At 39.9% G+C, this 14,522-nt stretch overlaps 1 protein-coding gene and 1 long non-coding RNA gene across 4 annotated transcripts; one reads left to right on the top strand and one right to left on the bottom strand.

Annotated features, from left to right (window-relative positions):
* The first annotated feature begins 2,070 nt into the window (after window positions 1-2,070).
* Window positions 2,071-6,530, top strand: LOC134299508 (uncharacterized). The gene is made up of 3 exons (XR_010006727.1): window positions 2,071-2,419; window positions 2,701-2,879; window positions 6,226-6,530. It is a non-coding gene; the product is annotated as an uncharacterized LOC134299508 (long non-coding RNA).
* atp23 (ATP23 metallopeptidase and ATP synthase assembly factor homolog) lies at window positions 3,926-14,456 on the bottom strand. Of its 3 annotated transcripts, XM_062982522.1 has the most exons (7): window positions 14,058-14,196; window positions 13,379-13,523; window positions 7,795-7,840; window positions 7,595-7,676; window positions 6,528-6,665; window positions 5,659-5,742; window positions 3,926-4,381 (listed from the first exon to the last, which is right to left on the bottom strand). In XM_062982522.1, the coding sequence occupies exons 3-7, from the start codon at window positions 7,809-7,811 to the stop codon at window positions 4,178-4,180; spliced, it is 525 nt and encodes a 174-aa protein (XP_062838592.1). In that variant the 5' UTR covers window positions 7,812-7,840; window positions 13,379-13,523; window positions 14,058-14,196; the 3' UTR covers window positions 3,926-4,177. The 3 variants fall into 3 exon arrangements, with proteins under 3 accessions (XP_062838592.1, XP_003221233.2, XP_062838591.1); XM_003221185.4 differs by lacking the exon at window positions 13,379-13,523 and having other exon boundaries at window positions 14,058-14,450; XM_062982521.1 differs by lacking the exons at window positions 6,528-6,665; window positions 13,379-13,523 and having other exon boundaries at window positions 14,058-14,456.
* Between the last annotated feature and the right edge of the window lie 66 nt (window positions 14,457-14,522).

The following is a 14,522-nucleotide window of genomic DNA, read 5'->3' as shown; positions in this document are numbered from 1 at the left end:
TCACAGTTGATAAATTACAGTTCAAGCTACTTTTAAAAGGATTCCTATCTAAACTAAGCTCATTCTTTCCTGCCTGTACATGATCCTCAGAATGGAACTTGGATAACTTAACCTTTTTGACTACTTCTCTCAGAATTATATAGCAAAGAATTCTGGATATTGTAATTCAAAAAGTAATGTTTCCTGATTCTAGTTCAAGATATGACACTTCCCATGCTTCAAAATAATATGGTAGTTTACACAGACTTCTTCATTCTGGACTTCTTGGTATTTGTATCACTAAATGCACTACTCTGAAGAAACTGCAGAAATGGGGAGAAATCAAGCAAGTATTCCATGCAAGTTACTTCTGCAGTGAAAATCATCCAATATTCTACCAATCTATTTCCAGGCAGAAGTCCAAGCACTGGTTAAAACTCTACACTGAGTGTTCTATACTCAGTGTATATAAAAGATACAAACCTGAGTAAGGTTTAAGACCTTCAAGAAAAAGTTATTCTCCAGCCCCAACCTCAACACAGGCCTAATTCTGGGCCCCACAATTCAAGAGGGATCTTGACAAGCTAGAACGTATCCAGAAGAGGGTGTCTAAAATCATCCAAAGCCTGATGATCATGCCCTATGAGGAGCATCTTGTAAAGCTGGGTATGTTTAGCCTGAAGAAGAGAAGTTTGAGGGGAGTCATGATAGCCATGTATAAATAAGTGAAAGGATGTCATAAGGAAGCGACAGCTTGCTTTCTGCTACTCTGAACACTCTCGGAGCAATGGATTCAAATTACAGGAAAGGAGATTCTGTTTGAATATTAGGAAGAACTTCCTGACTGTAAGAGCTGTTCAGCAGTGGAACTCTCTTCCTCAGAGTGTGGTGGAAGCTCCTTCCTTGGAAGCTTTTAAACAGAGGCTGTCAGGGGTACTTCGTGCTTATCCTGCATAGCAGAGGGTTGGCCCATGTGGTCTCTTCCAACTCTACCTAGTCCGTTTTAATCATAAATTGTAATCTAGAATCTTGTGTTTTAATCTTTGTTCTGTGTATTTTAATATGTATTCTGTAGAAATATGTTTTAATATGTATAATTTATAGATTGTTTATGGTGATTGTGTGTTTTGAGCCATGAGGAGTGGGGATAACAAATAAAATTGTTGTTGTTGTTGTTGTTGTTGTTGTTGGACAGAACCTTCTCAGTGGCTACTACCAGGCTGTGGAGGTGTGTTTGTCCCATCTCTGCTCTATCCACAGGCAAAGAAAGACAATTTGATCTAGGATACATCTACACTGTAGAATTAATGCCACTTTAACAGCCATGGTGCACTACTATAGAATCACGGAAGTTGTAGTTTGGTGAGGAATCATACTATTTGGCAGAGAAGGTTAAAGACTTAATAAAATTAGAATTCCCATGACTCCATAACATTGAGAAAAGGCAGTTAAAGCTGTGTCAATTGATTACGGTTTTTCCATTTTGTAATAATAATAATTATACCCCACCAACCATCTCCCCAAAAGATCTAGGGGCAACTAACAATCGGGACCAAGCCCAGAACATGCACAATTACAGCAACTAAAGCACAGTTAAAAACATAATAACATATTGACAATCCAATTAATACAATTAAAAACACAGCAGGGTATAAAAACATCATTGAAAGTAAAACAAACAACTCAACCACCAGAACCAGGACTAGGACATGAGTAGATTAGAGAGGGCTGGGCATAGACTTGTTTAAGAGCAGAATATAAGACCAGGGCTAGGTTAAAATGCTGAGTAGGACCTTTTACATAAGGGAAACCATTTTACTATGACATTGTATAGAATGGAATTTGAGCATCTACAGATTTCGGTATCCATAGCAGTGAGAGATGAAACCAAACATAAGTAAGGGCCAACTGAGAATCTTTGTTTAATGTTTCTTTAAAAATCTTTTGTCCATCTCAATTAGTTTTAAAAACTTCTTGAGCTATTATCAAAAACTCTCATTTTCCAGATGAAGCTGCTTCAGGAAACAGTCCATCCAGAATCCTTTATTTTAAGGTTGTTTTTTTTTTCAACCTTGCTGTCTTCTTCTGAATTCCAATTGCACCAAGCATGTAGTTCTTGGATTTATGATGCTAAGCCTTTTTTCAGCAATCTCAATTCACCGAAAATTTGGCTTAATTCAAAATGAGAACAATCACAACCTCATTGGAATCAGATTCAATTGGATTAAGCCAAATTTTGTTATTATAGCTAAACAGCAGGTGGCAGTAGAATACAATTTTTTTCCTTCGTTTTTTTTTTTTTTTGGCTTGCTGTTGCTATGTACAACTAAATTCCCCTAAAAGGGACAGTTGTACTCTAAGAAGTTCAAATATTTATTTTCCCTTTAAAATTTCTTTTGTTTTGGCTTCATAGACAAACAATACTTGAATCCTTTGATGGGTATGTATACGCTGTTACAATCAATCTATCCCACAAAATGTAATAGACTTGGCATTTCTTAACAATCTTCTTTAAAGCCCATCAACAACATGAGGGAGTTAGCAGTGTCTGCATCTAGTTTCCAGATAATAAATTGAGATTACTCACATCTTCCAACGATAGAAGTTACAGCCGATGGGAGTAATTTTCCAACACGCAGGAGTGAGTCTCATAAGGTAAAATCTTCATTCTTCCTTTAAAATGGCAATTAAGGAATTTCTTTTGTTGTGGCTTTAACACAGCTGCCATGCTGAGATGGCTATTTTTTCCTGACTCCTGTCTCCTCTGGCTCCTGAGGCACAAACAAATACCTTGGCAAGCTATCAAAGGTAGAGTCTTCAGGAAAACCTGTTTCATCCTTGCCTGGAAGAACTCCACCACCGGACCAAGATATCTCAGAACCGATGATAATCCACAAGTGGTGAGTTCTCCCCTAGGAGCTTATCAGGAGATAACTCTACGGTCCACTGTCTTTACCCGGTCTCTACAAATCACCCAGTTCTGTTACATGAATAACACATCACCAAAACATCCAACTACCCAATTCAAGGTGCAGGTCATGACCTATAAAGCTCTATACGGCTCAGGACCAACCTATCTCTATGATCACATCTCCCCCTATGAACCAGCACGAGCCTTAAGATCCTCCGGAGAAGCCCTCCTCTCGCTCCTGCCACTGTCTCAGGCACGGTTGGTGGGAACGAGGGACAGTGGTGGCTCCCCGGCTCTAGAGAGATTAGGCAAGCCTCCACTTTACTCTCGTTCCGTAAAGAGCTGAAAACCTGGTGGTTTAAGCAAATTTTTGAATAGAGCCCTTAGACCCTTCAGCTATGCCCTTGTTTAGCTTTTTATCCACTCTTGCCAACCCGGTATTGGAATACCTGGTACAATTAGCACTTTATAGTTGGCCATTCCAACGCTAAATCTTGGCCACTGTATTTGGGCTCATTGATGGAGTTCTGTTATTATGTTTTAAATGGCGGATTATGTGTTTTCTTGATTATTTATTATGCACATCTGCTATTGTGTCTAATGTTTTAAATTGCTGTATTTTAACTGACTGTATGTTTTTTAATGTTGGAAACCGCTCTGAGTCCCTTGGGGAGATAGGGTGGTATATAAATAAATTATTATTATTAATAATAATTATTATTATTATTACCTCTCCCTATTCAAGTAGGTATTCATCATAGCCATGCTTTCCCAAATATTCTGAACCACAGCTCCTACTGTTCCTCTTCAGAATTATTACAATGTTGTTTTAGTGTATTTTTAAATGTATTTGTGTATTTTGGTTTTTTTCCCCACTATGCTTTACTGGAATGAGAAGCAAACGATAATTAGTCATGTTGGCAAACACTGATAATAGCTGCAGTCCAAAACTCTGGAGGGGTTTAGGTTGAGAAAGACTGATATATACATATATGTATATATGTGTTTATTCATATTCACACATAGACACACACATTTAACAAAATAACATTTATTCAACCAAGGCATTTACAAAATAAATTTCCAGTAACAGACATATATACCTTTATGTGCGCATTGGTGAAACAACAACATTGCTAGATCCATTCTTATGCTGAATGAAAACTAGAACAGAGATTCAACAATGTGGGTATTCTTTCTTCCAGAACTTTAGTTATCTTCATTTTTAATCTTCTGCAAAACTGTCCTCAAATGGCACAGATCAGAAGTGGAGATGAATAGGCTCATCTATAAATTTCCATAGTATCTGTCACGGTTCTGAAAATTTTTATATGCATGCTTTGCATCAGATTTGCTGTGAGGCACTCTGCCAAAAGGTTCGTGATCATTGAAACAGGATTCAAAGACTTCATCTACAGTTTTCTCTGCCATTTCTTTGCTAACTTTTCTAACAGCCAAGATGGAGCGAACAGCTCTGTATCTAACGCAGGCCTGAGAAATGTAAAAGAAAACAAGATCTGGTCACAAGCTACGAAGTCTAATCAAGAAATACATTTAAATTAGTAATAGGAAACTGTTTTCTATAAGATAAATATTTTGGATCCTGTAGAGGCATCTTTTCACAGGCCTGTAAAATTAAGGGTCATAAAGGCTTTCTAAAAATGTGTGCTGGTTTTCTAGGAATTTGGTGTTCTAAATTCACAATTAACAATACTTCCACTTGGGTTGCTGTGTGTTTTCTGGGCTGCATGACCATGTTCCAGAAGAATTCTCTCCTGACGTTTTGCTTACTTCTATGGCAGGCATCTTCAGAGGGTGTGAGGACCCTTTCCTTTATTTCTTTCAAGAGAACCTCGGTTTGAACAACGGGGTTAAGGAAGCATCCTTCTTGGGATCCTTTTCTTTCTTCCTTTTAAGAAAGTCTGGGTTTGACCAATGGGGGTTAAGGAAGCATGTGCTGCATGCTCCCAAATAGAAGGGAAGAAGCTGCGCCTGGCAGTCATGTGGGCCATTTCAGTCAAAAAACTTGGCAGCCGAGTCTTTACCATTATGGCCAGCCAAACAAGCCAGATTGGCCGAGGGAAACCAACCAAACCGAATCTGTGCACAAGCCTATTATACAGTTCTTTCAGAGGGGAGAGAGCCAATAATTCTCTGGGCAGCCGGAGTAACCCTCTGGAACGCCTTCTGCCACTGTGCAATTAGCAGACCATACGTAGATGCAATAGATTAGAACACTCTCTATAGCACAGTGGTAGAAAGTCACCAGCAGTTTCTCATTCAATTGTTGGTTCCCCAAAAGTCTCAGATAATACAATCTCTGCTGGGCCCTCTTAACCAATGCCACAATATGAATACCCCAAGTTAGGTCTCCCTTAACAGTAACACCCAAGAACTTAAAACTGACCACTCGCTACACTCAATCTCCATTTATAACCAAACGGCTCTTTGAAAGTAAGCATAAAGCTAATGTGGCCCTCAGTGAAAATGAAACTGACACCCCTGCTTTAATATACTGAGCATGCTAGTTTTATGCTGAAGGAAGATCTATATAGTGCATTTTATATTCTTAAAGTAACAAAATAGTTGCTAATACAGCATTTTTTTCACTCTCCTCCATAAATACACACACAAAAGGAGGGGCAACTTATTTCCCCCTATAGCTTTAAAATTTGGCATCTCTACTCCTTTAGTGATGGCAATTATTGTCTTGAATATAACCCATAGTTTGTAAATCTCTCTCTTCGTAACAGTTAGCATTAATTTACCTGGTGATGCTGCTTTAATCCAAAATTAAACCGGCTCATTTCATTAAGAAGTGTACAATCTCCACTCAGATTGGCAGCTCTAATCTGTGAGAGAAACACAAGACCACCAAAATTGAATATGGACAGCTTAGAGCAGTGTTCCTCAAACTGTGCTCCTCCAACTATTTTGGACTTTAACTCCCAGAAATCCCAGCCATCTTACCAGCTGTTAGGAATTATGGAAGCTGAAGTCCAAAGCATCTGGAGGAGCACAGTTTGAGAAATTCTGGCTCAGAGAAAAACAATGCTTCTTATGGTTCCCAAGATTTCTCTATATATGATGCCAGTAGCTAAACATTAGTAAACACAATGTCTCAGTGATCTCTTTTGTAATCTGGCTCGTAACTGGTTTAAGAATCAATTTAGACAAGTTAATGAAGGAAAAAATGTATGATTCTTCACACATACACATTCTTAAGATTCACCTACTGCACCAAGAATGGTCTTCTTGATATTATGTATCAAAAAAGGTAATATTTTAACAAAAGTCTTCTAAATTTACCATTGACTGTTACTCCTTTCTTTCAGCAACAGAGAAGAGAACATCTCAACTAGGTGCATTCACTCATTTTATACATAACCAATTCAAACATACTATGGCTGATCATTTTTAAAATTACAAACATTGGGATTTCAGAACTGTAAAAATGACCCCATTTTTCACTGCATGAACAAGGACTCTATTGCTCTTGATGCAAAAACTGAAGATGGAAGGAAAACCACGGAATACATTCAAATGGAAGCACAATGATATTTGAGGCTACATATGCAGCATGCTTCCTAGGAATGCTATTAATTCAGATGCGTGTGAATGAAGAATTTTAATTTACCTCTGAACAAGCAAGGTGTTTCATATTATTGAACCAGTCCACATGAGCGCGGCAATGATCGAAGGCATGGATGAGCTCATGAGTCACCACTCTGTCCATATGAGATTGATAATGAATATTGTTTTGGCACAAAACAATCTATCAAGGAAATAAGAAAGATAAAAATCTCATGAGAAAATTGGGATGTTATCTTTAGCTACAAATTGTGTATGTTTTGGTATACCTAAACAGTGTGTTTTTCCTTCAAGCTTTTCCTGATCTCTATGTAGCACTGATCAACCATTCATTTGAACTGGCAAGTCAACATTTAGAGAGAGTCAATATCTGGCTTATACTTTTCTTTTGGGCTTTCTTTTGTGATAGTTTGTAGGCTGGCCGCCATAGTTTGAAACGAGCTTAGAACTGCATGAAATGGTCAGTGAAAATGGAGCCGCAGTCCGTTCCTCTAATATGCTAGCTGCTATATGGTGTAAGTGGGGAATAAGGTCATAAAGGTGACACCATGCACCTTGGTCTGCAGTGTGACTAAAGCAATGCAATATAAGAAACATAGGTTGCCTTTCTCCACAATTTCCCACCTCTAATTTTGTTCTCTCCTTTCTACTGGATGAAGGCTTGAGGTCTGCTAGGTCACCTCATCCCCTGTCTGCTCTGAGAAATGAATGCCTAGCAAGACTTACAAAGTAATGGAACTTCTACCTCAGCTTTTCTCGTTGTTATTGTTGTTAACTGCTGACTTTGACTTATGGGGACCCAATGGATGAGAGATCTTCAAGTCACTCTACCATCAACATTCTACCTTATCAGACATTATTGATTTTTCTAATGAGTCATGTCTTCTCATGACATGGGCAAATATATCACAAAAAACTGGCCTGCTAATGATTTTGTTCACCACTAAAATGAAGCAAAGAAACGGCTCAGAGCAGTCATGGTTATAGCCAAAATACTGAATATTAAAAAGGCTTTCAGTTTAAGCATATTTTCAGTTAAAACAATAATTTTATTTTGCTATCTTAGAACACATGTGATTTAAAGCAACCAGAGGTGACTGCTCAGTGATTTACCTGTGATGTTGAAGAATCAAATCCTCCACTGACACATGCATCACAATCTTCACATGAGAAGTGTCGGTCTTTGAAAACAGTGCTTTAAAAATGCAGGAACAATATATGTAAGATTCAAGTATAATAGCCACCTTCAACCAAAATGCAACTAATATAACTACAGTATAAACACAATTATGTAGGGTCAAAAATAAGCTTACCAGCCAGAATTCTTCATAGCGTCAAGTAACAGTTTAGCATATGGATCTAGGGGAAAAAAATCAATAAAAGTATTCTAAGCAAGTGATTTCTATAAAGCAAAGGCTGCACTCTATATAATTTAGATTATCAGCAAAAAGAACATTTTTATTGTCATAGTTCATTATTTGTTTGTTCCAAGTGTCAGTAAAACTTAAACCTGACACAGTTTAGATAGTAACTGATTGGCCTAATTCACTGAGTGGTTATCGCCTACTTATTTGCCAATTTATGGTTACACAGAAGGAAATCTCACTATATTAAAAGTAGCTTTCTTCCAAGTAGGTGTGTATAGGGCTGCAGCACAAATATCTAAGAGCACATACAAGAACATTATTAAATGTCAGTATTAGGTAAAAAGGTAAAGGTTTCCCCTGACATTAAGTCCAGTCATGTCTGACTCTGGGAGTTGATGCTCATATCCATTTCTAAGCCAAAGAGCCACCGTTTTCTGTAGACACCTCCAAGGTCATGTGGCTGGCATGACTGCATGGAGAGCCGTTACCTTCCCGCTGGAGCGGTACCTATTGATCTACTCACATTGGCATGTTTTCGAACTGCTAGGTTGGCAGAAGCTGGAGCTAACAACGGGCGCTCACTCTGCTCCCGGGATTTGAATCTGGGACCTTTCGGTCTGCAAGTTCAGCAGCTCAGTGCTTTAACACACTTCGCCATCAGGGCTCCATGTCAGTGTTAAACCATGTTAAACCACAGTCTATCACTGACCATCTGAAGGTTCCCCACTCTTTTTGACCTCCCAGAATTTAACTTTAAAAAAAGAACAATGTTCAACCATACCAGCTTTGACTTCAAGAAGAAAAAAATATCTAGATTAAGAAGAGAGCTAAGAACTTACGGTTCTTTACGTAGGTGAGCATAGTGAACTATAAAACTATAATAGTGCAGTAGTAACATCCATAGAGATTGTATGTGTTTGTGCCTTGAAGCTGCAAACAATGTATGAGGACTCTGTAAATTATTCCCAGATAAATATGGGATTAGAGTTCAATCATAGTTCATCCAGAGATATATTACTAATTGTGCCTAATGCAAAAGATAAGTATACGTCTATATGAACTGACTTCACAATGCATTATTCATACAGATCTACATGAAGTAGCCAAAGATTAAAACACATCCTCTCAGTTTACACTATGGGCCCTTCCAGACAGGCCCTATATCCCAGGATCTGATCCCAGGTTTTCTGCTTTAAACTGGACTATATGAGTCCGCGCTGCCAGATAATCTGAGATAAACAGAAAACCTGAGGTCACATTCTGGAATATAGGGCCTGCCTAAGGGAACTATGTAACACAAGTTTTGTTCCTGGATCATAAAAGTCATTTCCTAATTGGTTCTATCATAAAAACATGGGAAAAGTTTATTAAACTATAAAAAGCTTTGTTTTTATGGGACATCCTGCAGCACATTGTTGGTATAGTTTTTCAATGAATATCTCCTAGAGTCTCAACCAATTCAACATTATTTGTGGCAGTCACAAAAATGAAGTTTCTGGAGTATAACAACTATTTTCAAAGTAAGTACCACACAATTAAACAGCAAATAACACTTTCAAACCAGGGACAGAAAATCTTTCAAATTTTGTTACATGGTGAGAGAAACAACGAAGAGATAACACCAGTTCTATTATTGATGACAAAAGCATATGCTAACTGGGAAAGAACATGAAATGTTTGCATCACCCTTTTGATCAGACTTTTTTTCCCACAACAGTCAAGAGAACTGACATTAACGATTAATTTGGCAAGATAACAATCATGACTAGATGCATATCAATGGAAAAGGTTAACTTTCCCTCCTAAGTTAAAAATTAGTTCTCTAAACTTCTTGTAAACAAAGGCATGAAGAAAAACTGGACCTTCTATTGGGCAAAGCAAGACAAACCCCTTAAGCTAAGTAAGCAAGGACAGTAAGGGCAGGTGTTTGGCAGGTGCTCTGTTGAAGAACAGATATACCTGTCCCACATATTTCTGTCACCAATTCTGTCCTTCTGGTCTCAGTTTAGATCAAATTTAAATTAATTTTGTGTTTAACTTTGTTTCCATCTCCAAGATATCTCATTATATACAGTAGAGTCTCACTTATCCAACATAAACAGGCTGGCAGAATGTTGGATAAGTGAATATGTTGGATAATAAGGAGAGATTAAGAAAAAGCCTAATAAACATCAAAATAGATTATGATTTTACAAATTAAGCACCAAAACATCATGTTATACAACAAATTTGACAGAAAAAGTAGTTCATTACTCATTAATGCTATGTTGTAATTACTGTACTTACAAATTTAGCACCAAAATATCATATATTGAAAATATTGACTACAAAAATGCGTTGGATAATCCAGAACGTTGGATAAGTGAGTGTTGGATAAGTGAGACTCTACTGTATATGCAAATATTCCTGAATTCAAAAAAACCCCAAAACATTCCTGATCTCAAGCATTTCAGGTAAGGCATACTCAACAAAGCTGGAGAAAATAAAATCACCCAAGAGAGGCAAGGATACTGACAAGCTGGAACATGTCCAGAGGAGGAGGATCAAAGCTGAACAAAATGCAAAGATTAAAATATGAAATGTAAAAATATAGGGTGGGTGACACCTGGCTTGAGAACAGTACATGGGAAAGGGATCTAGGAGTTTTAGACCACAAGCTGAACATGAGTCAACAGCTTTAAAAAGCCAATGTGATTCTGGGCTGAATCAGTAGGACTATAGTGTCAAGACTGAGGGAAGTCATACACCCACCCTATTTTGCTTTGGTCAGATCTCACTTGGAATACTGTGTCCAGTTCTGGGTACTGCAATTCAGAAAGGATATTCACAAACTGGGATGTGTCCAGAGGAGGGCAACCAAAATGGTTAAAGGTCTGAAAACCAAGCCCTATGAGGAGCAGCTTAGGGAGCTGGGTATAGCTTGGAGAAAAGAAGGCTGAGAAGGGACATGAGAGCCACATATACATGTTTGAAAAGATGCACATTGAGGAAAAGGCAAGCTTGTTTTCTGCTGCTCTGGAGAGCAGGACACAATGGAGCAATGGATTCAAATTGTAGGGAAACAGATTCAATAGGAAAATTTTCCTGATGGTAAAAGCTGTTTGGCAGTTGCCTGGTGGCCTGAGGATCATAGGGGACTCTGTTAATCTATGCCCAGACCAGAATTTAATATCCATATTCCAATCACCTGCCTCAACATTCAAATCCCCTGCTAACTCTGCATAAGGGGGGAAATACCAGTTAAATAGAGTTGACATGTCTGCATTCACAAGAGGAAATTTTACTGTTTTTATAGCTTGCAATGTTATGGAAGCAGAGTATTGCAATGCAATGGATCCCTAGGAGGCAATTCCCAGCTGAGAACCATTGCTGACACTGCACATTTCCATTACCAGAAGTAGAGCTTCCTCGGTTTGTGCGCCAAGAAGCATGTATGTCTTATGAAGTGTTAGAGGAAGTGTAAGTGAGTCCTGACATGGGAGAAAAGCAAGTTAGATATAGGTTGCTATGAGTTTTCTGGGTTCTATGGCCATGTTCCAGAAGCATCCTCTCCTGACGTTTTGCCTACACCTATAGCAGGCATCCTCAGAGGTTGTGAGGTCTGTTGGGAACTACACAAGTGGGGTTTATATATCTGTGGACTGTCCCGATTGGGAAAAAGAACTCTTGTCTCTTTAAGGCAAGTGTCAATGTTGCAATTGATCACCATGATTAGCATTTAATGGCCTTGCAGATTCAAAGTCTGGCTGCTTCCTGCCCGATGGATTCCTTTGTTGGGAGGTGTTAGTTGGTCTTGATTGTTTCATGTCTGGAATTCCCCTGTTTTCAGAGTGTTGTTCTTTATTTACTATCTTGATTTTAGAGGTTTTTTTAATGCTGGTAGCCAGATTTTGTTAATTTTCATGGTTTTTTCCCCTTTCTGTTGAAATTGTTTACATGCTTGTGGATTAGTAAAGGTCTTCCCCTGACATTAAGTTTAGTCGTGTCCAACTCTGAGTGTTGGTGCTCATCACAATTTCTAAGCCGAAGAGCTGGCATTGTCCGTAGACACCTCCAAGGTCATGTGGCCGGCATGACTGCATAGAGCGCTGTTACCTTCCCGCCGGAGCAGTACCTATTGATCTACTCACATTTGCATGTTTTCAAACTGCTAACAGCAGGAACTCATCCCGCTCCCCAGATTCAAACTGCTGACCTTTCGGTCAGCAATTTCAGCAGCTCAGCGGTTTAATCTGCTGCGCCACCAGGGGCTAGCTTGTGGATTAGATAGTAAAGTTTTTCCCCTGACATTAAGTCCAGTCGTGTCCGACTCTGGGGGTTGGTGCTCATCTCCATTTCTAAGCCGAAGAGCTGGCATTGTCCGTAGACACCTCCAAGGTCATGTGGCTGGCATGACTGCATGGAGCGCCATTACCTTCCCACCAGAGCAGTACCTATTGATCTACTCACATTTGCATGTTTTCAAACTGCTAGGTTGGCAGAAGCTGGGGCTAACAGCGGGCGCTCACTCCGCTCCCCGGATTTGAACCTGTGACTTCTGCTCCGCAAATTCAGCACCTCAGCACTTTAACATGCTGTGCCACCTGGGGCTTCCACGTAGATTATGTATTTCTTTATTTAATTTGTATACCGCTCTTCTCCCCCAAGGGGACCCAGAGCGGTCTTACATAATGGCAGAATTAAATACCACATACAACATGTAGAAAAACCAAACATAAAACACAAATAAAAGCCAGTATCCAAATCAAATTAAAACAATTAAAACCATGTGACCATTACAAAAGGGGAAGTTTCAAGCCAAAGTCAGAGCCAGTCTGTGTTCGAATTAATATTAATCCATCAGGTCATATCAGCTCATATCTTAGGATGGGCCAAATGCTTGATCCAACAGCCAGATCTTCAGCGGCTTCCTGAAAGACATGAGTGAGGGGGCTTTCCTAATCTCCCTTGGCAAGGAGTCCCACAGCTGCGGAGCCACCACTGAAAAAGCCTTGTCTCTTGTCCCCGCCAACTTCACCTGTGACGGCGGTGGGACAGAGAGCAGGGCCTCACTCGAAGATCTTAATCTGCAGGACAGCCCATAGGGGGAGATACGTTCTGAGAGGTAAGTTGGACCAGAGTCGTTTAATGTTTTGAAGGCCAAAGCCAGCACTTTGAATTGTGCCCGGAAGCTAACAGGCAGCCAGTGGAGCTGCTTCAACAGAGGAGTTGTATGCTCCTTGAAGGGCGCTCCAGTTAGTAACCTGGATGCGGAACGTTGGACTAGTTCCAGCTTCTGAAAAGTCTTCAAAGGCAACCCCACGTAGAGTGTGTTGCAATAGTTCAAACGAGATGTAACAAGATAGCAAAGGTAAAGGTTTTCCCCTGACATTAAGTCCAGTCGTGACCGTCTCTGGGTGTTGGTGTTCATCTCCATTTCTAAGCCGAAGAGCTGGCATTGTCCATAGACACCTCCAAGGTCATGTGGCCGGCATGACTGCATGGAGCGCCGTTACCTTCCCGCCGGAGCGGTACCTATTGATCTACTCACATTGGCATGTTTTCGAACTGCTAGGTTGGCAGGAGCTTGGGCTAACAGCGGGCGCTCATTCCGCTCCCGGGAGTTGAACTTGGCACCTTTTGGTCCGCAAGTTTAGCAGCTCAGCGCTTTAACACACTGTGCCACCAGGGGCCCCCTGTAACAAGATAGATAAATATAAATACTTTTATATAAAACCTACAAAAGTTTTTAAAATTTAGGTTTTAAGGATTTTTACTGTTAATTTTTAATTAATACCATTGGTATTTAATTCTATTTTAATGTTTGTATATTATTGCGGATTAGATTGATATAAATAAATAAATAATATACAAACATTAAAATAGAATTAAACATCGATGGTATTAATTAAAAACCAACCGTAAAAATCCTTAAAACTGATTTTTTAAAAACCTATGTTAGAGGTTTTTGTTTTTTTAGCCGTAACCAGATGGCTGTTTACTGTCTGGCTGAGTTAAGTTCTGCTATCTCCTCAAACACAGAAAATTAGGGAAGGGGGCTTCCAGGTCTCTTCACGCTCCCTGCCTTCTCCCCCCACAGGAAAGACTGCACTACAAAGCGGCGGGAAACAATAAAAACGGGGCGTTGTGTATGTTAAGGAATTGCAAAGAAGCATTCTAAGAGGCGCGTGTGTCCCTCCTCCATGTCCCCTCAGGCCCAGAGCTCTTACTGTTCTCCAGTGCGATCTTCAGCATCACTTGGCACTTGTAGTTGAAGGTGAACAGGCTCTTATAGACGAAGTTCTTCGGGGGCTTCTTCTCGCTGCGGCTTCGCTCCGGGAAAAGGCCGTAGCCGAAGTCATCCTCCTCCTCGCTGGACCCACGTCCGCTCTCAGGTTGCTCCGAAGCCATTCGAGCCCAGCTGACAGGCTTCGCGTTTCTATAGCTTTTATACCTTCCCGGCTACCGTACCCGAAGCGCCACGCGGGTTGGCTGACAGACGCACTAATCAACGGGATAAACTACACCTCCCTTCACTTACATCTCAATGTAACACCTCTTCATGTTTTGGACTATATTTTCCAGGAGCCCTAGCCAGCATGGCCGGCGGCGTGGAACTCTGGGAGTTGAAGTTCAAATGGTTTCAGAGCCGACGATTTGGGAACAGCTGTTCCAACCAATCCCCAACAGGAACG

Source organism: Anolis carolinensis, chromosome 5, assembly GCF_035594765.1.
Source record: "Anolis carolinensis isolate JA03-04 chromosome 5, rAnoCar3.1.pri, whole genome shotgun sequence".
NCBI lineage: Eukaryota > Metazoa > Chordata > Lepidosauria > Squamata > Dactyloidae > Anolis > Anolis carolinensis.
The sequence above is the reverse complement of the archived record's forward strand: the minus strand, read 5'-3'. Positions and strand labels throughout refer to the sequence as shown.